General features: G+C 43.4%; 1 protein-coding gene across 1 annotated transcript in view; it reads right to left on the bottom strand.

Moving 5' to 3' along the window:
- Positions 1 to 26,801, bottom strand: part of LTK (leukocyte receptor tyrosine kinase) — an 86,921-nt gene that overhangs the window by 11,059 nt on the left and 49,061 nt on the right. Inside the window, exons 10-28 of the mRNA XM_063439422.1 lie at positions 25,954 to 26,048; positions 25,642 to 25,740; positions 23,890 to 24,058; positions 21,482 to 21,632; positions 21,068 to 21,199; positions 20,463 to 20,622; positions 16,318 to 16,500; positions 15,990 to 16,088; positions 15,680 to 15,832; positions 9,696 to 9,803; positions 8,456 to 8,642; positions 6,266 to 6,356; positions 5,070 to 5,134; positions 4,507 to 4,636; positions 4,286 to 4,383; positions 3,283 to 3,375; positions 1,979 to 2,080; positions 537 to 671; positions 51 to 141 (exon numbers count right to left, since the gene is read on the bottom strand). Of these exons, the coding sequence (XP_063295492.1) occupies positions 51 to 141; positions 537 to 671; positions 1,979 to 2,080; positions 3,283 to 3,375; positions 4,286 to 4,383; positions 4,507 to 4,636; positions 5,070 to 5,134; positions 6,266 to 6,356; positions 8,456 to 8,642; positions 9,696 to 9,803; positions 15,680 to 15,832; positions 15,990 to 16,088; positions 16,318 to 16,500; positions 20,463 to 20,622; positions 21,068 to 21,199; positions 21,482 to 21,632; positions 23,890 to 24,058; positions 25,642 to 25,740; positions 25,954 to 26,048 (2,341 nt within the window). The remainder of the gene's footprint in view (positions 1 to 50; positions 142 to 536; positions 672 to 1,978; positions 2,081 to 3,282; positions 3,376 to 4,285; positions 4,384 to 4,506; positions 4,637 to 5,069; positions 5,135 to 6,265; positions 6,357 to 8,455; positions 8,643 to 9,695; positions 9,804 to 15,679; positions 15,833 to 15,989; positions 16,089 to 16,317; positions 16,501 to 20,462; positions 20,623 to 21,067; positions 21,200 to 21,481; positions 21,633 to 23,889; positions 24,059 to 25,641; positions 25,741 to 25,953; positions 26,049 to 26,801) is intronic.

Raw genomic sequence — 26,801 nt, 5'->3', positions numbered from 1 at the left:
TTTCTAAAGTTTAATTTGTCTCAGTGTGTGCAAAGATAATACCCAAATACCTGTGTGCAATATATGATCCTCTCCATGATGGTTGAGAAGTTGGGACGATGATCTGGCGTATGCTGCCAACATTGTGTCATTATCCGATAGCTTATAAGAAAAAGGGACACAGACAGTAGTTAGTGCTATAGATTCTGCATTCTTATAACACACTAGAGTTATGTAAAAATTAATTTATCATCTATTTAGACTAGACAATGTTTCATCGGTTTGGCACGAGGATGACTGAAAACTGTCAAAACGTTGCCTGTTGTAATGATGAAGGGAACATTTAAGGCTGGGTGGTCCCCTATATATTTGGATCTGTTGGACAGTTTCGGCGGATCTTCGACCACATTCCCTTTTCCTAAAACGTTGCGTAGAATTGATACTATATTCGTACAGGCCACGTGTGTAAAATATTTAAACTCTAGAGTACTAGGCAAAAAAATGAACCATGAGAATTCAGAACTAACAAAACAGTGTAAATTGAGCCCAATACTCACACAGGCCCCGGGCACTTTTTTGGGGGATCCATACGTCCCCCACTTGTAACAAACTCTAGAACTTCTTGGTTGGTTTTACATGGATACGGCATGTAACCCAGCGAGAAGATCTCCCATAGGAGCACCCCGAAGGACCTGCCAAAAAAAACACATGCTGGAGGTTAGTCACGGAGTTACTATGTATTTATACAACGTGTTCTATTACAGCTCAATGGGGACTTCTAGAGCAGGCGGGTTGTGGTACGTCTTGTAATGGTTATTTTATACGTCTCCTTGAGGCAATGGCTATTAATCTACATGTTATTGCCCGGTTTGATTGAGCTGTGTTCTGTTTAAACATATCAGAGAACTGGAAGTCTTACGGCCTGTGATGGTTTCGCTAATTAGACAGTAACACCATAGAGATGCACAGGAATCTTACTGCAGAAGGTCTATGGTTTGGTAAGGATTGTATGAATGTAATCTGATACGGGATTTTCAGTTGAGTGCTAGAATACTTTACATGTTAAGATCTTATTATCTCGCCCGTATAAACGGTTATATAACTTTCTTTGTGCTTTGGTGGACAGGAAGAGCGATCACAGCAGATTTACAAGTCAATAGCAATTACCTGGGAAAATAATTTCACATTTTTAAAAATATTTACCAAAAGCAGATCCCCCCCCATACGCACTATTTCAGGTAGATTTTCTTTCTTATTGTGTCAGGACAGGTAAGCATTCATATTTATTTATTTTTCAAATTAATTTAATATTTACAATAACTTTCTAGGTATCGCATCCAGATTTGTGGAATGAAAAGAAAGTGGTCCTAAAAAGGGAACGGTCACGTTTCTGCTATTTATACGGAGAAGCTGTTCATTGTTCATGAGATGCTCAGTGTTTCCGGTTAATTTTTTCCTAAAAGGGACACTGCTGGAACCATATCACCATCATTATAATGAATGTATGGTGGGATAAGGAGCCCGGCACCAGCTTGCTTTTAGAGTTTAAATAGTTCAGTGTTGAATTCGGTGCCCATCACCCTGCCCAGCTCTTACCGCTGCGGTTAGAGGCTTTAAATCTGGAAGCCTCAGACTGTGAGCGTCCACTGATACTCTCAGCCTATCCGTAACTTCACTTTCCTACACACACACACATAGTATACAGCGTGCGGTGAGTATGGTCAGTGGCTGACAATGCGGGGTGCACCCAATCTCAGCTGAGCAGAGCATTGCTTCCTAAGACAGCCTCAAGGCATACGATCAGTCCAGGATCTCACCACTTCCCTGTTCTTTTTGAATAGCGGAAACGGATAAAACTGGACACTTGTTGTGCCTTGAGGGCCGGGTTAGGAATGCTTGCAATGTACCGGGTAGTATTTGTGGATATCAATACGATAATCACTGTTCTCCCACATGTTGTTTTACGTGATTATGTATAACTTATAGCTGCTCTCCTTACCAGGTGTCTGTCCTCGAGGTAAAGATCCCCTCTAGGAAAGCCTCCGGGGGCATCCATTTTACTGGCAGCATGGCTCGCCCTCCCTTACGGTAATAACTTGCTCTGAAAAAGAAATCCAGCATTTAATATTTATTCTGGATGATCCACCGTCCTTCCAATATGAATGTGATATCAGCAGAATACAACCACATCCATACCCCACAATGTGGCATTTTATTTTATAGCAGTGAGTACTCTGGCTGGATATGTGACACTTTAGGTTATTAAATTACATTGTAGCATCAACGTCCACCTCCCCACACAGCTGTCCTGTTAGAGAAACATTGCCATTTAAAAAAATAAATAAAAAAACCAATGTTTAATAAAGATGTGAAGGAGTCGTTGGTATCCTCGTCCCACCTTCTTCATGCACCTTGAGTCAGACGTTATCCCAGAAAATTATCATTATTTTCCAACCATCTGTTGGGGTTTACAAAACGCACTACTTTGAAAAACAATAAACAGATGCAACGTAGTAACGTTGTCAGAGATAACAGTCTGATCCAAGGTGGATAAAGATGGCTGTCAGAATGGGGGCGTGGGAGGCAATAGACATCCTTCAAAAACTTCAATATACATAAATTGGTATAATAGATCAGTGAAGCTAAACGCAAGAGGCAGCGATTGCCCAGAGTACCTGCCTTGCAAAGTTTGGGCTGGGTTAGAAAAGGCTGCAGACAGGAGATCTGCAGCATTTACAAGCTGTTTTTAGACATACCACCAATTGAGTTTAAATCCATGCATGTTTTCATTGGAGGTGTATGTATCTAGTGACCAATTATTATTTTTAAATCTTATTTAAACAGTGAAGCGTCCCTTTAATATTACTGGTCCATTAACCGCTGGCATTGAGGGTCCGGTAAGTTTAACTCTCCCTGCTATTCCATAGAAACATTTTGTTGTATATGGAGAACATCGAAACCTTCAGCCGCCATTTAGACAACACGATATTGCTGCAGACATTGTTCTTAAAGATTATTTATGTACATACCATAAATGTTAATCGATTTTATTAGTGTAGTCATATTAAAAGCACAAAAGTTTGAAATCGCATGGAAACGCCTGTACCCAAGGTGTCATTAAACAGACAGCATTTCAATCTATTTCCCAGGAGGAGTCGCGATCTGTGTGTAAAGAATGCTGTAAAGGGGCCGACTAAACGGATTTCTACGTATTCTATTTGGGAGTCTAGAAATTCAGGTTTATTCAGTTTATAGTAACAGCTAAAACTTGGCCCAAAATGTCAGATCTGGAAAACCGCTTACCTGTAAATATCACGAGCCATTCCAAAGTCACCGATTTTGGCCACACGCCCAGTGCTACTGTTGGTCAGAAGGCAGTTTCTGGCAGCAATATCCCTAATTAGGGGGAAAATATCAATTAAACCAAGCAATCGAGTCCTCTATTTCAGGAGAGTAAAAATGGCGAGTTCTCAGACTGCAGAAAGGTTAATTCCACCAACAGGTTGGCACAAATACAACCACGTTATATGCCATGTAGTACTTTACTAATTGTACTGTCCCAGGAGGGGGCCAAACTCACATCTCTCCCTCTTAAAATGCAGAACTGTTAAACCTTCCCGCACAGGTAGCTTAGATTGTGCATGATTTATAGATTTCACATTCCATTGGACATTGTGACAAAACGTCTACATTGAGAAGTGGCATATAATCCAGCCTATCAATGCTATGTATATCTCCAGCAAAGGCTTTATAGCGCTACCAATAGTGTCTAATTCCTAGCCTAATCTGACCCTCTCCCCCACTCCTCCCCATCTACCTATGATCAGGGTATTGCTATAAGAATAGTCTGCAGTTCGCATTATTAGAACGGTAACAATTTTTTAACAAGCACCATGATCACTTCAGTCTATTTATTTGTCCAGTGTTTCACATTGAAATTCTGCAGTTTGACCCCGCTTCCGCCAGTGTCATTGTGGCAACATCAGCCAGCCAGGAACTAGAGTTCCACTCGGCCAATGTCAATTCTGTGCATATTGAATAGCATGCTGGTGACAGGCGTCCAATGGCAGTGCAGCACGGATCCGCCCATGTCCTCAAACTAACATCCAGATGATTACTTAGACTTGGAGCTGGTAAAGCTTTATTTTAATGTTTGAGAGGATGGCAGTATACAAAGGGTTACTCTAACCTAATCCAGTGTTTTACTAACTGGTTGGAGTAACCCTTTAAAGTTTGGAATTTGACAGCTGGCATGGTCTTACTTGCTGGGCATGGCACATCATATGATGGAAGACACAGAGCCTACCTGTGGATGAACTGGTTGTCCTCTAGATATTTACAGCCGCACGCTATATCCCGGGCCATGTTCAGCAGGTCGAGCATGGTTAAAGAGGAAGGCTTAGTCTGTGAACAGAACAAAAGCTTTTATATTAAACCTGCTACAGAGTTAGACGAGATACCAGCTGGCCGGATCATGTCATTCTATAACTCCCAGCACAGAATAAACGTTACACTATCATTACTTACCACCAATGGCCGATTCTGTCTTAAGAAACTTTTCATGTCTCCGCCGGACATCAGCTCAAGTAAAATAAATCGTGGGAGAGTCTGAAGGCTTACCCCAATGCATCGCACGATATTCTGGTGGCTAAATTTACTGAGAAGAAAAAAAAAAATGAATGTTGGTGTTCTGCTTTTCAGTAAAGTTGGATTTTATGAATTATTTCAAACTGTAAATGTTCTGGGTGTGGTGGTATACTCCCGGTATTCTGTCTTAGTAATACATTCCACACAGTGCACTATTTACAGTGAGGCTGGTATTAAGATGTTAAAGTATTAACACATATCCGGTTTGACACTTCTCCTGCCGTTTTAGAATATTTCATGTATATTGACAAATTATAAACCGTAATAATTGGCATGGAATAAAGTACCTTGATTTGCAATCCTACGTGTAACTGCTCATTTACAGGCGTCTCACTGGTTTCCTTTATTTCTAAGGGTTGGGTTTACGTGGCCTGTTATCATGCCATAGAGATCTAGTTAAATCGCAGCCCATGACGAGTGTCCCTTTCACAGCAGTGAATTACCTGATTATTAGCGCTTCCATTAGGAAGTCCATCTCGTCCTGTTCTGAGCAGATTTCGGGCAAAGTCTGATGGACAAATGAACAAAGAGAGAAGCAAGCTGATAAACGGACTAAAAATACTCTGCTGAATAAAATCTGTACCTGTCACTTTAAATATAGCAACGTTGCGCTATAATGCACATAACACAAACATGGCTGTCGCAATGGTTTTCCTGGCGTTTTCCCATTCAGACATGGAGTAACGTGGCTGCAGGCTAGTCATTCGTGGCAATTTCTCTGCTTGCATTTATCGAGTTCCTCCTGCAGGGTGCCCAAATGACTGAGAATATATTCTCTTAATGTTTTGCCAGCGTAATGTGTACATTATGTTCACCTGCACATTTTACAGACGTCAATATTCATTATATTATAAAAACACTCCGAAAAGAACGCAGGTTTGATCCCTAAGAATGTCTAGGGCCCACGAGGTTTGTGTAACTCTGGACTTGGTCGGATGGATACAAGGAGTTTGCTTGGTCGTATTTACACAGCTGTATCGCGTTGACCTGTGTTAGGATCTATTTAATGTTCTCACCCAGTCATTGCTGACGGCAGCGAGAAGGTTATGGCTAATCTACAGCCATGCCCTCCACTTGTCAACAGCACAATCCCCGGTTAAACAATCAATACACGGTGACCGTATCACGCACTCAGAGTTCAAAAGGTAAATTTTATTAAGGTGAACGTTTTATTCAAATTACAAAATACGAATTAGAATATCTTAAATTGCTGGCTTATTACTAGCACTTGCCACATCAGCTCTTTGAGAACCATAATATCTTCGCAAGAAGAAATAGTTACAAAATGATAAATAATTCCTATTAGAGAGTTTGGTTTATTACACCAGTGATGGAACTAATCAGTCTGATAAGACAGCAGTGGCTGTGCGCATGGTCAGAGCAGCGATCTGCAAACATGGCAAATCTATACGATTTCTTTAAAGAATTAACCATGGTGCAGAGTTGGGGTTGTGCACCCCATAAATAATCAAATTGTCTCACTTAGCATTATAATTGAACCAGATGTTTAATGACGTCCCCATATAATGGTTTGTCACCAGAGAAATGGAGGAGGATACGCATTTACCTACTGAGCAGTTAAGATTCCTCTGGCGTCGACGACTTGCTGATCCACACAGAACATGCAATGGGTACTGACCTTGATCGCAACTTGTAACGGATTGGGATCCCCAGAAATCCCCACCACCAAGCCTTCATATACTTCTCCAAACGCACCGTGACCAAGCGCTCTAGAAAGGGGTCGAGAAAGAGAGAGCTGGAGGTTAGGACAGGTTGTGATCATTGAAAGTAAGGGAAGAGAATAAATAAACTAAACCATTAAAAACACACAGAATCCTGGACGGTTATAAATAACACTCACTCGTAAAAGTGAAATTATAAATAAAAACAAAAAACAAATTGGCTGGCAAGTTTAACATGTTATTTATGAATTGTGCAACAGATCTCATATTTTGGAGTCATTCTAATAAAATCTTTTATTCATTTCGCCCTCTTTATTCATGTGTAATTCCCTCAGTAAATCAGTTTCTGACCCTCAATATGCCAGTCGTCACCATCCCACCAGGAGTCCAGAATATCCAATCACTTGAGCTTCAACCCTATGGCAAAAGCCAATTATCAGCCATAAATGGTAGTAATCATCTATTCTTCATCAATTGCCCTCTGTGGAGACTCTTCGGGTCTAATGCATATGCTACCGGAGGTAATCAAATGTCCTCACAGACCTGAGATCACATCCACATGGGGGAAGTATTATCCCATTCCCAAAGAAAGAGAAACATTAACTACATAAAAGAATGGAATAATATACGTCAGGGATAGGCCACCTTCGGCACTCCAGATGTTGTGGACTACATCCCCCATAATGCTCTTACACCCATAATGCTGGCAAAGCATGTTGGGAGGTGTAGTCCAAAACATCTGGAGTGCCGTAGGTTGCCTATGCCTGATATACAGGAACACACAGTTATGGGGTTCCAGTGCTACATTTCTTAATTCTTTTTTGTTTGCTTGTTTGATGAATTGTTTGGGAAGGTTACAAAGTGACCCACAGATAGGTGGGTAAAATCTTGACCAATACCACCTTGACAGCAATGAAACATTCACAAACGACAGAATTCCCAAACATGACCAGCTGCTATGAAAGTCTGTGGTGAACCTGACCTTGAGATGCAACACGGCCTGTGAACAGACCACAGGTGAGGGAGAAACTAGAAATGTTTTTTTTTTTTTTCTTTACTAAAGGAACACTGTAGGCACTTTAAAACTACCATCTAGCCCCCTTGGCCCCCTCTTGTCTCCCTAAATAAAGTAAAATCTTACTTGTATTCAAGTCTGCAGCAGCTGCCTCTGCCCCTAATCTGCCTGCTTGGCTTACATCATCAGAAAAGTTGATCAAAGCCAATCACAATGCTTCCCTATAGGATTGGCTGAGACTGTCAAGGAGGCAGATCAGGGGCAGAGCAAGAACAAGTCAAACACAGCCACGGCCAATCAGCATCTCCTCAGAGATAACATTGAATCAATGTGTCTCTACAAAGCAAGTTCAGTGTCTGCATGCAGAGGGAGGAGACACTGAATGTTTGGATGCATTTTAGGCAGCCATGACCCAGGAAGGATCTCTAACAGCCATCTGAGGAGTGGCCAGTGGAGGTATCACTAGGCTGTAATGTAAACACTGCATTTTCTCTGAAAAGACAGTGTTTACAGTAAAAAGCCTGAAGGTAATGATTCTACTCACCAGAACAAATTCAATAAGCTGTAGTTGTTCTGGTGACTATAGTGTCCCTTTAACCCCTTAAGGACACATGACATGTGTGACATGTCATGATTCCCTTTTATTCCAGAAGTTTGGTCCTTAAGGGGTTAAAAACTTCAGGAGGAAGCAATTCGAAGAGGAGACTGTGGCAGTGCCAGGGGACTTCTGCACCAGAGAAAAGGTGAGGTATTGTTTTTTTTTTTTTAATGTATTTATAATTTTACACAGGGTGGTGGGGGGAGGTGGAACTTAATCGACAAGGGGTGTCAGGGCTGTAGTATTAGGAATACAGATGTGTTCCTTTAAAATCTGTGTATTTTGTAGCCATTCTGCTGGCACAATGCATAGATTGAATTTGATCAACTAATTTTTTATAAAGTGTGTGTGCCTTAACAGCGGACACTGTCCCAGCCGCTTCTCTTGGTTTTCACGGTAATTGTTCCATTTTTACAACGTGCTAGTCGCTTGCCTGAATCCCCTGCCATAGTTTGTGTGCTATTCGCCTTATTCCAGTTTTAGTGAATACTCTCCTATCTCTGTCCTATAAAGATAAAATGGCGGAAATGGTACCTGAGCAAAGTGATGTTTTTACGTGGGACTTCCTTTAGTTCGCTCAAGCCAGCTCCTTTCCCCGCAAAGCAGTAGTTGGGATTATAATCGGTCATGATGATGGAACTTCGAATTTTGCTCAGTTTATACTCCGTACTCTGTAAACGCACGCGGGCCCCTTCCAGCTGCTTCTTCTTCCGGTGATAAACTGACGGAGATATGAATACATTATAAATATCACAGCGGAATGAAACCATTACGGACATTAAAGGCGCAGGTTTCCGAAGCACGGATTATTCTGTATTATAAGAAATAAAGGATCTCCTCGATACTTGGGGGTCTCACATGTCATCGCACGTGCAGGTGACTTTCACGTATAAAACCATTACTCCCACCTTTATACATTGGGGATCCCATCTTTTCTGTAGTGAGCCATAATAAATAATAAATCCGTTTTCTGACACTTTTATCCAGATTTGTTTTACTTCCTTTTCCCTGATAATCTTACCATTCATTGAACCACAAATAAGACAAATGATTAATATTCATGTGAAGAAAATAAATAAAGTTCGCGATTTCAAACATTTTTTTTATTCTTTAAAGGTGAATGCGGCACTTTTCATACATAGCCCCCCATTGCATTCCCTTCGTATCTGCAGGAGAAACACGGGATGTAAAAGGTTATGTTCCTGGCCACGTATAGTACAGCAGTGGATACCATAATTAAATCTCACGCACATCTTGCATTGATTCTGGAAGACGTGCGTGTTCTGCGCTATATATGAACGATATTTATCTTCATATTGATTATGACCTAGGGGTGATATGTTCGGTCTTCTGGTAGAAGTCAGTTTCAGTTCAGACATGAAAGGAGTAGAAAGGGGTTTATGTGCTGAAACCTGCACACCGCGTATAACAGAAAATCAATATGTTAAAGATCTTTCAGCAATTTTCGTTCCCCGAGTTCCCCTGCCTGAGTTGGGGTATAGTGCGTGGAGCAGACAATGTCTTCTTACAAGATCTGTATTGAGTTCATTGCTCATATGTTTTACAGAAAGCTAATTTCATTCTCACAGCGGGAGCTCCGCATTAACACATTGTAGGCTACGCAGGACTGTCCACACGTTCGGGCTTGTGGTTTTAAACATAGCGCCATAGTGCTCACGGTTAGAGCACAAACTAATTCAGGCTGTGGGGACAGTGAACGGTATTAGGTGAGAGTTTATAAATCTCGGAAATGAAAAATTATAAGGAAACTTACCAAATGACAGACTTCCACAGGCAAATATTAGGCCAAGAACCACCGTGGCGATAACAGCTAAAATAAGACGCAGTGGGAGGGGTCTGTCTGCAACAAGCCAATTAGGAGCTAAAAGGGAGAGAAAAAAAATCTTAATGTTTCGTGAGATGAATTAATGACTTAATCCTTCTATTACAAAAACCATATTGGGGCATCTTACAGTAAAATAATCACAAATTAAACTATGCTATTCATACCTGTGCTAAACATTCAGCCTATCCTTTACCTGTCCCTGTGCTAAACATTCAGCCTATCCTTTACCTGTCCCTGTGTTAAACATTCAGCCTATCCTTTACCTGTCCCTGTGCTAAACATTCAGCCTATCCTTTACCTGTCCCTGTGCTACACATTCAGCCTATCCTTTACCTGTCCCTGTGCTAAACATTCAGCCTATCCTTTACCTGTCCCTGTGCTAAACATTCAGCCTATCCTTTACCTGTCCCTGTGCTACACATTCAGCCTATCCTTTACCTGCCCCTGTGCTAAACATTCAGCCTATCCTTTACCTGCCCCTGTGCTAAACATTCAGCCTATCCTTTACCTGTCCCTGTGTTAAACATTCAGCCTATCCTTTACCTGTCCCTGTGCTAAACATTCAGCCTATCCTTTACCTGTCCCTGTGCTACACATTCAGCCTATCCTTTACCTGTCCCTGTGCTAAACATTCAGCCTATCCTTTACCTGTCCCTGTGCTAAACATTCAGCCTATCCTTTACCTGTCCCTGTGCTACACATTCAGCCTATCCTTTACCTGCCCCTGTGCTAAACATTCAGCCTATCCTTTACCTGCCCCTGTGCTAAACATTCAGCCTATCCTTTACCTGTCCCTGTGTTAAACATTCAGCCTATCCTTTACCTGTCCCTGTGCTAAACATTCAGCCTATCCTTTACCTGTACCTGTGCTACACATTCAGCCTATCCTTTACCTGTCCCTGTGTTACACATTCAGCCTATCCTTTACCTGTCCCTGTGCTAAACATTCAGCCTATCCTTTACCTGTCCCTGTGCTACACATTCAGCCTATCCTTTACCTGTCCCTGTGCTACACATTCAGCCTATCCTTTACCTGTCCCTGTGCTAAACATTCAGCCTATCCTTTACCTGCCCCTGTGCTAAACATTCAGCCTATCCTTTACCTGTCCCTGTGCTAAACATTCAGCCTATCCTTTACCTGTCCCTGTGTTAAACATTCAGCCTATCCTTTACCTGTCCCTGTGCTAAACATTCAGCCTATCCTTTACCTGCCCCTGTGCTAAACATTCAGCCTATCCTTTACCTGTCCCTGTGCTAAACATTCAGCCTATCCTTTACCTGTCCCTGTGCTAAACATTCAGCCTATCCTTTACCTGTCCCTGTGTTAAACATTCAGCCTATCCTTTACCTGTCCCTGTGCTAAACATTCAGCCTATCCTTTACCTGTCCCTGTGCTAAACATTCAGCCTATCCTTTACCTGTCCCTGTGCTACACATTCAGCCTATCCTTTACCTGTCCCTGTGCTAAACATTCAGCCTATCCTTTACCTGTCCCTGTGCTAAACATTCAGCCTATCCTTTACCTGTCCCTGTGCTAAACATTCAGCCTATCCTTTACCTGTCCCTGTGCTACACATTCAGCCTATCCTTTACCTGTCCCTGTGCTAAACATTCAGCCTATCCTTTACCTGTCCCTGTGCTAAACATTCAGCCTATCCTTTACCTGTCCCTGTGCTAAACATTCAGCCTATCCTTTACCTGTCCCTGTGCTACACATTCAGCCTATCCTTTACCTGTCCCTGTGTTAAACATTCAGCCTATCCTTTACCTGTCCCTGTGCTAAACATTCAGCCTATCCTTTACCTGTCCCTGTGCTACACATTCAGCCTATCCTTTACCTGTACCTGTGCTACACATTCAGCCTATCCTTTACCTGTCCCTGTGCTACACATTCAGCCTATCCTTTACCTGTCCCTGTGCTACACATTCAGCCTATCCTTTACCTGTCCCTGTGTTAAACATTCAGCCTATCCTTTACCTGTCCCTGTGCTAAACATTCAGCCTATCCTTTACCTGTCCCTGTGCTAAACATTCAGCCTATCCTTTACCTGTCCCTGTGCTAAACATTCAGCCTATCCTTTACCTGTCCCTGTGCTAAACATTCAGCCTATCCTTTACCTGTCCCTGTGCTAAACATCCAGCCTATCCTTTACCTGTCCCTGTGCTACACATTCAGCCTATCCTTTACCTGTCCCTGTGCTAAACATTCAGCCTATCCTTTACCTGTTCCTGTGTTAAACATTCAGCCTATTCTTTACCTGTCCCTGTGCTAAACATGCAGCCTATCCTTTACCTGTTCCTGTGCTAAACATTCAGCCTATCCTTTACCTGTCCCTGTGCTAAACATTCAGCCTATCCTTTACCTGTCCCTGTGCTAAACATTCAGCCTATCCTTTACCTGTCCCTGTGCTAAACATTCAGCCTATCCTTTACCTGTCCCTGTGCTAAACATTCAGCCTATCCTTTACCTGTCCCTGTGCTAAACATTCAGCCTATCCTTTACCTGTCCCTGTGCTACACATTCAGCCTATCCTTTACCTGTCCCTGTGCTAAACATTCAGCCTATCCTTTACCTGTCCCTGTGCTAAACATTCAGCCTATCCTTTACCTGTCCCTGTGCTACACATTCAGCCTATCCTTTACCTGTCCCTGTGCTAAACATTCAGCCTATCCTTTACCTGTCCCTGTGCTAAACATTCAGCCTATCCTTTACCTGTACCTGTGCTACACATTCAGCCTATCCTTTACCTGTACCTGTGCTAAACATTCAGCCTATCCTTTACCTGTCCCTGTGCTACACATTCAGCCTATCCTTTACCTGTCCCTGTGCTAAACATTCAGCCTATCCTTTACCTGTCCCTGTGCTAAACATTCAGCCTATCCTTTACCTGTCCCTGTGCTACACATTCAGCCTATCCTTTACCTGTCCCTGTGCTACACATTCAGCCTATCCTTTACCTGTCCCTGTGTTAAACATTCAGCCTATCCTTTACCTGTCCCTGTGCTAAACATTCAGCCTATCCTTTACCTGTCCCTGTGCTAAACATTCAGCCTATCCTTTACCTGTCCCTGTGCTACACATTCAGCCTATCCTTTACCTGTCCCTGTGCTACACATTCAGCCTATCCTTTACCTGTCCCTGTGCTAAACATTCAGCCTATCCTTTACCTGTCCCTGTGCTAAACATTCAGCCTATCCTTTACCTGTCCCTGTGCTAAACATTCAGCCTATCCTTTACCTGTCCCTGTGCTAAACATTCAGCCTATCCTTTACCTGTCCCTGTGCTACACATTCAGCCTATCCTTTACCTGCCCCTGTGTTAAACATTCAGCCTATCCTTTACCTGTCCCTGTGTTAAACATTCAGCCTATCCTTTACCTGTCCCTGTGTTAAACATTCAGCCTATCCTTTACCTGTTCCTGTGCTAAACATTCAGCCTATCCTTTACCTGTCCCTGTGCTACACATTCAGCCTATCCTTTACCTGTCCCTGTGCTACACATTCAGCCTATCCTTTACCTGTCCCTGTGCTAAACATTCAGCCTATCCTTTACCTGTCCCTGTGCTAAACATTCAGCCTATCCTTTACCTGTCCCTGTGCTAAACATTCAGCCTATCCTTTACCTGTCCCTGTGCTAAACATTCAGCCTATCCTTTACCTGTCCCTGTGCTAAACATTCAGCCTATCCTTTACCTGTCCCTGTGCTACACATTCAGCCTATCCTTTACCTGTCCCTGTGTTAAACATTCAGCCTATCCTTTACCTGTCCCTGTGTTAAACATTCAGCCTATCCTTTACCTGTTCCTGTGCTAAACATTCAGCCTATCCTTTACCTGTCCCTGTGCTACACATTCAGCTCATCGTTTACCTGTACAGCTTCCTTGATGCTTTGTAATTCCAAAGGTGTGCAGAGCATCAAAGTATTTGTAGTTTTAAAACATCGGGGAATCTACCTTGTGGGCCCCCTGCTTTACCTGTGCTAATCTTGCCGCTTGTACTCTACCTGTACCTGTGCTTAATATGCAGCTTGTCAGACGAGCAGCTTTTTTCCAACTCTAGCACAATATACTACGAAATAAAGTCAGTATCTTCACACACTGTATTTAACGTATCAAAAGCCCTGTTACAGTCACTGGGAGCCTTGGAGTTGGGGAACTCTGTTTTGGGTTATGACGGAGGAGTTACGCACAACTGGTATATTGGAAAGCACTGCTTGAGGAAGGAACATACCATCTGAAAGGACTTTAAACACTCCAGATAATTCAGATGGTTACAGTTATAAACATAAAAAGCAACAGAGATACTTGGCAAACTTTAAAGATATCTAGAACCTGGGTCAAGCAAGGTCGCATATTTCCAAAACTACATTTACGTTTACATAACAGAAATTCAGGATTCTTTAAACTCAGAAATGATGTATTTTACCTACAGGGTGAACCTTTAATTTAATCACAAACCTTCTCCAGCAAATACCCCTACAGAGCGAATATTATATCTGGACACCTTGTAACTCCCAATTTCTTAATAATATAAACCCACCCAGTATAACTAACTGTAACCTAACCTACACAGTGCATCTAACGTGTGTGGGAGCCTGGAGTGTCCCTTTAATAATATAAACCCACCCAGTATAACTAACTGTAACCTAACCTACACAGTGCATCTAACGTGTGTGGGAGCCTGGAGTGTCCCTTTAATAATATAAACCCACCCAGTATAACTAACTGTAACCTAACCTACACAGTGCCTCTAACGTGTGTGGGAGCCTGGAGTGTCTCTTTAATAATATAAACCCACCCAGTATAACTAACTGTAACCTAACCTACACAGTGCATCTAACGTGTGTGGGAGCCTGGAGTGTCCCTTTAATAATATAAACCCACCCAGTATAACTGTAACCTAACCTACACAGTGCATCTAGCGTGTGTGGGAGCCTGGAGTGTCCCTTTAATAATATAAACCCACCCAGTATAACTAACTGTAACCTAACCTACACAGTGCATCTAACGTGTGTGGGAGCCTGGAGTGTCCCTTTAATAATATAAACCCACCGAGTATAACTAACTGTAACCTAACCTACACAGTGCACCTAACGTGTGTGGGAGCCTGGAGTGTCTCTTTAATAATATAAACCCACCCAGTATAACTAACTGTAACCTAACCTACACAGTGCATCTAACGTGTGTGGGAGCCTGGAGTGTCCCTTTAATAATATAAACCCACCCAGTATAACTGTAACCTAACCTACACAGTGCATCTAACGTGTGTGGGAGCCTGGAGTGTTCCTTTAATAATATAAACCCACCCAGTATAACTAACTGTAACCTAACCTACACAGTGCACCTAACGTGTGTGGGAGCCTGGAGTGTCCCTTTAATAATATAAACCCACCCAGTATAACTAACTGTAACCTAACCTACACAGTGCATCTAACGTGTGTGGGAGCCTGGAGTGTCCCTTTAATAATATAAACCCACCCAGTATAACTAACTGTAACCTAACCTACACAGTGCATCTAACGTGTGTGAGAGCCTGGAGTGTCCCTTTAATAATATAAACCCACCCAGTATAACTAACTGTAACCTAACCTACACAGTGCATCTAACGTGTGTGAGAGCCTGGAGTGTCCCTTTAATAATATAAACCCACCCAGTATAACTAACTGTAACCTAACCTACACAGTGCATCTAACGTGTGTGGGAGCCTGGAGTGTCCCTTGATACCTTGCTAATATAAGCTTATTTCCTCCTTCAGGATAGGTGGATACAGGTCCAGGTTAATGAATGCTGGTATCTTTGAGTAAATCAGATCAATGTGGCTGATTCCCATGCGGTCCAGATATGATTCTGAACACTCCATATGAACTCATATTTACACTTTACTCCAGTATTCATTCATTCCAGGTCCCATACCGATACACGTAGTGTTATCCTGGGCCAGGACTGTCCCAAAGTGACAGATGCACACGGCTTTCTTATCGATTGGGTGTCTCATGCAGCTCCCGTGGTCACAGTGGCTACAGTTTAAATAGAGCTCGATTCGTAATTCACCATCACTCTCCACGGCTGTGGAAAGACAGACAGGATGCTACATATCATCAATAAGAACAGGAGGAAAGAAAACATAATGAAAGCGACCAATTTAAATGGTAAATAGAAGCTTTACAATGTTTTTAGAACATTTGAACTGGTTCTGTTTTCCTAGTAAGGATAGTAAGCTCACCGGCCAAGGGGTTGATGAACATTTCTCCAGACTGGTGAAAAAATGATACTCCATTCTCCCCATCTGCATAGATGTCATCAAATTGGGAGGAAAACCCACCTATCGGAGAAAACAAAGATACTGAGTATTTAATCAGCTCTCTCAGACGTGGGATTTATCGAGTCTTTATAATAGGTGTGCATGCAGTACAGCTATGGAGGACTCCAGGAGGTCGGTGGGCAGAAGAAATGACCTGTATGCATTAAACCCGGCATCGTGGCAGTTTATTAAACATGTACAAGACTATTATTATTATTAAACAGTGTGTTTTTGAGTGTATGGCTTTTACCTTGATATCCCCCTCCGCCCCCACCAGACGTGCAGGCTCCTCCACCTCCACCAAATCCACCGGACGTTTCCCACTGGAGTTTGGCCAGGGCTTGGTAACATGACTGACCCCCTGTGCCTCCTTCTAACAGTGATCGCCCAGCCCACGGCAGCTCCGTGATATCATTCCACCCACCGCCACCACCTGTGGAGAGAAAACCAAGCAACATAGTGGCTCTGCTATGGACATGTGTAGAATGGTAATAATTGTCGGTTTTCTTCCTACATTCTTACTGATGAGGCTGTGTTTCCCTATTGTTCTGACCCAGCAATAGCTCTTTATTCTTTAAATTTCACCTGCTGGCTGTTAGCACAGTTGGACAAAGGATTTTCCCAAATTGGGAATAAAAAAACTGGGGAACTGAAATCCCCAACTCTGCCCCCAATGACGCAGTCTGAAGGCAGCTGATAAATGTCCTAATTTCAATACTTTGCTGAGAAAATACGTCATAAAAGTCCAAACACCGCACAGACACTAAGCTGCTACACATTTAATTCACAAATTGGGATAAATCCTGGCTGAGCGTCCAAATGACCTTCCCTATAAACCCTAATCCAGTTCCTCTGTTCTTTAATAAAAAGAAAGCCCACTGACTCCTCTCCAACACAGAAACTCCACATCGAACACCATCAATGGAGCGAACAATATTATATTGTATTATATTGTATATATACAATTATAAACCAGGACAGGAAAATGGCGGCAGAACTTCATCCTTTATTCACTGATATAAGGTTTATTTTCTAGACCCACTTGGATATTCGTCAAAGTCAAGTAAATTCCTTAAAGAATATGTATGTTATTGGCCATTGTAATGAGATGCATACTGAACAGGAAACCCATATCTCAACCAATTGTTATTTGACCTCAAATCCAGTCACCAGCTGGACGTTATCCCACAAGATCAGAACCAGCAGATTGCTTTCATCTCTAATCTGTCAAACCAAACACTTAAACATGTCTTAAAACAGCCTCCGCTGGGGATATTGGAAATATTCTATGAAGATGTGTCCAGAATCCTGATTTTTTTTTTGAATATTCTTGACATGTGCACATTCGCCTTGTCGGCATATGCACCAAAACCCCCCACCAAATACTTATTACAATAAATGAAACTGATATCCGGGGTTTTGGCAAAAATATATCACAGCTTTTATTTATTATTAACATAAATTATAAAGGTCATTGTCCACATCAGGCCCACGCTGGCCTGCACAGTTTACCACATTAGTTTACAATTTAACCCCTTGACAATGACCCACCCCAACGTAACATAATACCCCAACATTGTAACATATAAGCTTAACATTGAAACATGACCATTGCCACCGAAGGGCACCATCCATTGCCACCAAGGGCACCATCCATTGCCACCAAGGGCACCATCCATTGCCACCAAAGGGCACCACCAGTGTAGGGGCATACCGAGACACCCCTACACACCCTGGTTCGGAGCTACCTATGAGCTCGAACCTACCAAACCAGTCCAAAGGCCTACCTATTAGCCCTGAACTCCAAACTTTCCCCCATCTCACTCTTTTCTCCCCCCAACTTTACTCTCCATCCCCCGCCGCCGTGACCAAACGGGAAACACCTTAAAGCAAAGGGAGGGTGGGACAACAAACAGGTAAGTGTAACTTTGGATTAAAAGTGCCGTTAGACTTAAAATGGCCGCTACTTATACTCCCTTAATAACTCCTCCCCATTCCATATCCTTAATCCAACCCCCCAACCACTGACACTAGCTGCCTGTCTACTGGCAATGTCAAGGCCCACTCCCCTTAGCTACGCTGCTCCATGGGCTACATTAATGTAACATTTAAATAAACAAACAACCCAAATCGAAACCCCAAAAGCACAACTCCTCAAAACATCTCACTAATGTAAATGGAAAATGGTTTTACACAATAATCCTACATTTTATTTCAAGCACCCGAGTGAGCACACAGTGTAACTGTACAGCCTACTCCATGGTTCGAAGATAGTCTACTCTTTGCTCGATGTGACTATATTTATTATGCCAAAATCATTATTTTACTTCACTGTCCAGTGTAACTAGTTTACGTATTACATTGATATTGTATTAAAGGGACACTATAGTCACCAGAACAACTACAGCTTATTGCATTTGTTCTGGTGAGTAGAATCATTCCCTTCAGGCTTTTTGCTGTAAACACTGTCTTTTCAGAGAAAATGCAGTGTTTACATTACAGCCTAGTGATAACTTCACTGGCCACTCCTCAGATGGCTGTTAGAGATCCTCCCTGGGTCACGGCTGCCTAAAATGCCTCCAAAATGCATCCATGATTCAATTCCTCTCTATGAGGAGATGCTGATTGGCCAGGGCTGTGTTTGAATCATGCTGGCTCTGCCCCTGATCTGCCTCCTTGTCAGTCTCAATCCTATGGGGAAGCATTGTGATTGGATCAGGCTACCACTTCCAATGATGTCAGCAGACTGCTTGTTTTTCTGAGTCTAATAGCATGCAGAGTTACAGCTTCTGGCTTGAATACAGTAAGATTTTGCTATATTTATGGAGGCATGAGGGGCCCAGGTGGTTTTAACATATAGGGTCAGTAATACATGTTTGTATTCCTGACCCTATAGTGATCCTTTAAATCTTTAAAGCAACTCCACTCAACCTCCTATTACACACACTACCTGAGTAGCAGGCTCACTGCAGCTCCCCACACCTCATATCACCCACACTACCTGTGCAGCACGCTCACTGCAGCTCCCCACACCTCATATCACCCACACTACCTGTGCAGCACGCTCACTGCAGCTCCCCACACCTCATATCACCCACACTACCTGTGCAGCACACTCACTGCAGCTCCACACACCTCCTATAACACACAACCTGAGCAGTACGCTCACTGCAGCTCATCACACCTCCTATAACCCACACTACCTGAGCAGCACACTCACTGCAGCTCCCCACACCTCCTATAACCCACACTACCTAAACAGCACACTCACTGCAGCTCCCCACACCTCCTATAAACACACACTACTGAGCAGCACACTCACTGCAGCTCCTATAACACACACTACCTGAGCAGCACACTTACTGCAGCTCCTATAACACACACTACCTGAGCAGCACGCTCACTTCAGCTCCCAACACCTCCTATAACCTACACTACCTGAGCAGCACGCTCACTGCAGCTCCCCACACCTCCTATAACCCACACTACCTGAGCAGCACGCTCAGTGCAGCTCCCCACACCTCCTATAACCCACACTACCTGAGCAGCACACTCACTGCAGCTCCTCGCACCTCCTATAACCCACACTACCTAAACAGCACACTCACTGCAGCTCCCCACACCTCCTATAAACACACACTACTGAGCAGCACACTCACTGCAGCTCCTATAACACACACTACCTGAGCAGCACACTCACTGCAGCTCCTATAACACACACTACCTGAGCAGCACGCTCACTTCAGCTCCCAACACCTCCTATAACCTACACTACCTGAGCAGCACGCTCACTGCAGCGCCCCACACCTCCTATAACCCACACTACCTGAGCGGCACGCTCACTGCAGCTCCCCACACCTCCTATAACCCACACTACCTGAGCAGCACGCTCATTGCAGCTCCTCACACCTCCTATAACACACACTACCTGAGCAGCACGCTCACTGCAGCTCCCCACACCTCGTATAACACACACTACCTGAGCAGCATGCCCACTGCAGCTCCCCACACCTCCTATAACCCACACTACCTGAGCAGCACGCTCACTGCAGCTCCCCACACCTCCTATAACACACACTACCTGAGCAGCACGCTTACTGCAGCTCCCCACACCTCCTATAACACACACTACCTGAGCAGCATGCCCACTGCAGCTCCCCACACCTCCTATAGCACACACTACCTGAGCAGTACGCTCACTGCAGCTCCTCACACCTCCTATAACACACACTACCTGAGCAGCACACTCACTGCAGCTCCCCTACACCTAGGTGTGTATAATTGAAATTATATACTGTCTGGATTATAATTTTCTGTTGATTACTAGTAAAATACTTTTGCATGGGATGTAAGAACGCATTGTGTTTGAAGCCACATGCCACTGTCGGTCAGTACCTGCTGCTCCAGATCTGCCATTGAGCCCAAGAACTGACGTGCTGTTGTTAAACTGCTCTGGTTTCTCAACGTCTGGGAAGCCTTCTGGATGTTGAAGATAGGCTTTACCTCCTCCACCAGCTCCAACCAGCAGTGGAATAAATCTGCCATTTTCATCTTTCTATAAAGCAGAAGCCAGCAATGACTACACGCGGTATAGATACAGTAACAAGCGGTGATTGGAATTCACTAAGATGTTAACTCTGAGCTGTATTGTCTAAGCTGGGAGTTATACCGGACGCAGAGAGACACGAGTTAGAGAATGCCGTTATACAAAGCTCTAAGCACCAGCTGTCCATACTGCATTCTGGGCAAGTAAAACAGGTCTACCCTGGGAGAAAACCCACAGGGCGTCACATTGGGTTACTGGATACATGTATCTTCTCATAGACCCCAAACACGGGAGGGACTGAATTACTGGTGTCACCTTTCAGCATCAATTACAGAGTCTACAAGGGCTGCAGTGGTTATTTTATTTAAACACATTTGTAGATAACCCTCTGAGAAGGTCGATCTGATTTAGAAGCCCAGGTCAACGCACCATAAATAACAACCGAATGACCAACCTTAAAAACATACGTTGCTCCGCCACCACCACCTCCACCACCAGCCCAGTCTGACAGAGATCTGTTCTCTCGATCTTCGTCCTCGATCAGTGAAGATATCCCCATGCAGATTTCATGAGTCACTTTATTTTTCTACAAGTTTAAACATTAGTTTGACTGAGCACCAGCTAACTTTATAGTCTAATTATTTCTCCTACTTCGCATACAAAGACAAAACCTTCCTTTTCACTTTTTACTGAAGGATTTCATCAGCAAAACATTACTAATTTAACAAAGTGTTTTCAATAAAAACAAAAGAATATTGCCGGATTTTGTAGTTTTTTTTTTTTTTTTACTTACTGGTTACAAACCATAAAAGCATTTCTCTCCCAACATATGGGCAGATCAACATTCAGCGCGTGGCGAGATATTTACCCCGGGGCAGGCGTCCTCTCCTTGCTGTCCCACCAGGATATAGAGAATCTCATCCTTCTGCAGTTGGAATACGGCGCACATGAAGACACCGAAGGAGCGTTTGTTACTGTTTTTTGCACCTTTGCCACCAGCTGCTCCATACGCCGAGATCCTGAGATGTAGCGTGACAGAGAACAAAATACAACGTACTCAATACACAGCTTCCATAAAAACCACTTCTTTCACATACAATACAGTATCGGAGTCTGGATGCAGAGCATCGCACCAATTCTTTACTAGTAATAGGAATCCCACACGGTCACCTGGATGGAAGATTTGCCTTTATTTGCCCACGTCATCAGAGAATCTCTTAACGCTGTTGTAGAATATATAACATTCCTATATCTTGATGGTTTTAAGGTCTGTTTAGCAGTTTATTAAACTAGAATGAAGTATTTCTCCCATCATTACGCAGATCAAACAACCGCTTCTTCACTTCACCAAGAAATGCAGGGAATTAATAAGCTCAAATCTTTGAATGACAGGTTCTGATTGGCTGCTGACAGCACATGACCTCCCCAGATATCTTTCACTCAATAACCGCCACTGGACGCCAGATAACAAGCAAGTATAACAGGCTAACATGCACCCCGGCTGGGTGAAAATAGTAAATATCGTCGGGGAATTCTCGTTTCACATTGATTTGCACAAATGAAATTGCTGGTGACAGATCAACTTGATATATTTTCTATTTTCAAACAAAGAAGCGCCTTCTGGTAAAATGCCAATGGTTTCAGGTTTTATTAATTTCATATGGCGCAGAGAGTTAATGTAGGAAATTACACAACACATCGTGATCAAACGCAGTCAGCGGCCGCAAGAGACACGTCAAATCACGACGTCTCCATTATATCTGTTAAAGACTGATAATTGTGTGCAGAAGGGGTGCCGACACACGGTCACTTTATCTCAACCATTTCTCATTTTCATTGGTTTCATCATTTGTTTTACATTTGCTACTTTCCCCCCATTCATCATTTACAGATACACAGCTTTAACAGATCAGGACGGGCTTGTGGAGCGCTGACTGAACACATCTGCTCATTTTAGGCTGCATTCATCTCAATCTACCCTGACTTTATCAAACACTCCCAGCCCATGTCTGGAACGGATAACTCAGGAAATGTTATTTATTACAAGTAAAATGATAGTTATAACCGCTGCAGTGCTAATAGCTACATAGTAGCAATGAAACAACTCAGGAGAAGACAATCATTTATTGTGGACAATGGTTTATCTATTTCTGTCTCCCTTAAATCTCATGTGAAATCCTTGCAAACACAGATATTGATTTATTGGAATTCAGAAATGCTCCCGCTCACTCGGATCAATCTGACCCTGAATTACCAAACGCACTGTATGGTGACTGTATTAAATCTAGACATGGTAAATCACATACGTCCTAACTATTTAATTATTGGTCACACTGGAATCAGCATGACCCAAACCCGTTACTCCCCACCGTGACCCAAACTCGTTACTCCCCACCGCGACCCAAACTCGTTACTCCCCACCGCGACCCAAACTCGTTACTCCCCACCGCGACCCAAACTCGTTACTCCCCACCGCGACCCAAACTCGTTACTCCCCACCGCGACCCAAACTCGTTACTCCCCACCGTGACCCAAACTCGTTACTCCCCACCGTGACCCAAACTCGTTACTCCCCACCGTGACCCAAACTCGTTACTCCCCACCGTGACCCAAACTCGTTACTCCCCACCATGACCCAAACTCGTTACTCCCCACCGTGACCCAAACTCGTTACTCCCCACCGTGACCCAAACTCGTTACTCCCCACCGCGACCCAAACTCGTTACTCCCCACCACGACCCAAACTCGTTACTCCCCACCGCGACCTAAACTCGTTACTCCCCGCCCTGACCACACTAAGGGTGTAACAACATATAGATATTAGCACAATGCATCAATAATTTGGAGCGGGAGGAGGTCACTCAATCTGCATTCTTGCCCCATTGTCACGTTCTGGATAGTGGAAATATATTACCTTGGCGATGGGCGATACATAAGCAGGATACAACTGTGTGATGTCCATAATGATTCTAAGACACACATTTCTTCACATTCCAGCATAGGAAAAGCTCTACCCTCTCCATAACAGGCGAAACCCCTACATGCACATTTCAGCCCTATATAGCCCTGATCAGGGAGGAAGGGCTGGTATCTCGATGGTCTCTGTGACTAGAGGATGTATACAACAGTCAGTCTTTACCTGCTGGAGTCTTCCAACAAAGTTCATTGAATGATAATTGGATCCCAAGTCTACGGTATACATCGTGACACATCACTGGCCAGATATAGTTGGTGAATTCATCAAGTAACATCACATCCTGTGAATAGTCTACTCACTTGTAAACATCGGTGAATGGGACCTTCCACATTTGTATTCCTTCTAATGGGCCGTCTTTCACTACTTCCACAGACACGTTGGAGTTCCGGTACGCGTTATCACATTGAGATTGAGTTGGACCATGAGGTCCTCTTGCACCACAAGGACCAAACCACCATTCCATCTCCTCTGTTTAAAGTGCAATGATTGAGATATTTATTGGAAAGAATAGGACAGGCAGACATATACACATTGTACCTAGTAAAAAGAAAATAACTTCACAATCTGGACCCGAACCATTGGCTATAAACAACCATTATAACTACACTGAGAAGCAAGTCACTGCTCGGAACAGCAACGTTAGTCAGTCTCCAGGCAACAGCTCTCCGTAAATTGTTATTGTAGCTCTGACTTGCCCAACGCAATGAACGTCTCTCAACCAACGATTGTTCCAACTGAATTACAGGTCACCAAGCTAATGCCTTGTGTATCATTTCAGCCCCAGTGAAAGAAAACCGATTCCCTGACTCTGTCCCTTCTTAACACTTGGAGTAGAACAGACGTATTGAGCCCACATACACTGTACCAGACTGTGTGCCCATATACAGTACCAGACTGCCTGCCCATATACAGTACCAGACTGCCTGCCCATATACAGTACCAGACTGTGTGCCCATATACACCGTACCAGACTGCGTGCCTATATACAGTACCAGACTGCGTGCCTATATACAGTACCAGACTGCGTGCCTATATACACTGTACCAGACTGTGTGCCTATATACACTGTACCAGACTGTGTGCCTATATACACAGTACCAGACTGCGTGCCTATATACACTGTACCAGACTGTGTGCCCATATACAGTACCAGACTGCCTGCCCATATACACAGTACCAGACTGCGTGCCTATATACACTGTACCAGACTGTGTGCCTATATACACAGTACCAGACTGTGTGCCCATATACAGTACCAGACTGTGTGCCTATATACACTGTACCAGACTGTGTGCCCATATACAGTACCAGACTGTGTGCCTATATACACTGTACCAGACTGTGTGCCCATATACAGTACCAGACTGTGTGCCCATACACTGTACCAGACTGTGTGCCCATATACAGTACCAGACTGTGTGCCTATATACACTGTACCAGACTGTGTGCCCATATACAGTACCAGACTGTGTGCCTATATACACTGTACCAAACTGCGTGCCCATATACACAGTACCAGACTGCGTGCCCATATACACAGTACCAGACTGCGTGCCCATATACACAGTACCAGACTGCGTGCCCATATACACAGTACCAGACTGCGTGCCCATATGCACGCTACCAGACTGCGTGCCCATAGACACGCTATCAAACTGCGTGCCCATGTACACGCTACCAGAATGTGTGCCCATGTACACGCTACCAGACTGCGTACCCATGTACACACTACCAAACTGCGTGCCCATGTACACAGTACCAGAATGTGTGCCCATATGCACACTACCAGACTGTGTGCCCATATACAATATACCAAACTGTGTGCCCATGTACACGCTACCAGACTGTGTGCAAAACATGCAATTGATTCTACTCCTAATGTGAGAGACTCAAGCACTGCATTTTATCAATGTGTTGGGTACATCATGGGGTCCAGTGTCAGAGTAACGTTCCCATCGTGATTGATGATAAAATGCTAATTTCATTCCAAGTTTGAAACAATCCCAGAAATTAAATTAACAGTCATTGTGTCACATTATGGCAAAACTTACCGGAATGAAAAGGCTCAGACAGCGGAGTCAGGTGGAAATCTTCCTCTGGATACAGTCCAAGCAGAGGTCCATGTGTTCCGTTTCTGATTTCGATTCTTCCTAGCGCAAAAGAAAACATACAAACCAGTTTGGGCATGTCTTACGCGCTTCGTTATTTTATTAAAGGTTTCATCAAACAATCCCTAATGTCACCCAGAGGAAAATGTGTCTGAGAGCAGCAATCAGAAACAGGAGTCGCGACATATCCCAATGCAATCATTAAAGGCTATCACATCACTATCTGCACAGCCCCGTGAATTCCTAACGGCTTACCAGCATGGAAGCAATCCACAGAAAAGCGAAGATTATCTACAGCAAGATGTACCATGGAATTCCAGCCCCACGATACCAAGAACTGCAGCCGAAATCTAATGACGAAACATTGATTACGAAGATACATTGAGTGTTTCATAGAATAGACAGAACGTTTCTAATGATTGTAACTGTGTGTGTGGAGTCCCAGCTGTTCTACATTACCGACCGCTTTGGGTTAATATCATGGAAATATAAGCTAAAGTCACCAGATTTCTAAAACTATCACTGCATAGCTGAAGTTTCAAAATTGAATCATGTTTGTTCAAAAGAATCTTAAAACATCAAAACAGGCTAATCTTAGCTGCAGATATTAAAAACACTATATCCTCTGAGAAATATTCTGCTTACGTTTAAGAGACACAGAAGGTTTAAGTCTTCAGGCCATTACTGACGTCAAGACAGCAGCCAAGCAGTTCATTCATATTAAAACAATCATGGAATGGGCGTCAGGAGGAAATATGAATCTACGGATCGTCTCTGTTCAGTTATTAGTGAGGGACCAATATTTCTCCCATTATTTGAATTAAAAAGGAGGAATGTAGAGTAACCTGAGCTATGTGCTGTAAGGTCTGGGAAATCCACGAGCCAACTTCTTCCACTGTTAGAGCTTAGTCCAATATAGAGCCCGAGTATAAGAAGCTACATGTTTTATAATCCAGTGGTGATAGCAAGCACCCTCTCTGTATTATTTTACCTGCCACCATTGAGTTGGGGCTGGGTGGTGGACAGTGACATGTTCACTCCCTATTGATAATATTTACTTCCCACCCAACGCCCATGGGTGGTGGGAACCAGTGCAAGACCAC

This window comes from Pelobates fuscus, chromosome 13, assembly GCF_036172605.1.
Source record: "Pelobates fuscus isolate aPelFus1 chromosome 13, aPelFus1.pri, whole genome shotgun sequence".
Taxonomy (NCBI): domain Eukaryota; kingdom Metazoa; phylum Chordata; class Amphibia; order Anura; family Pelobatidae; genus Pelobates; species Pelobates fuscus.
This window is presented reverse-complemented; position numbering and strand designations above follow the sequence as displayed.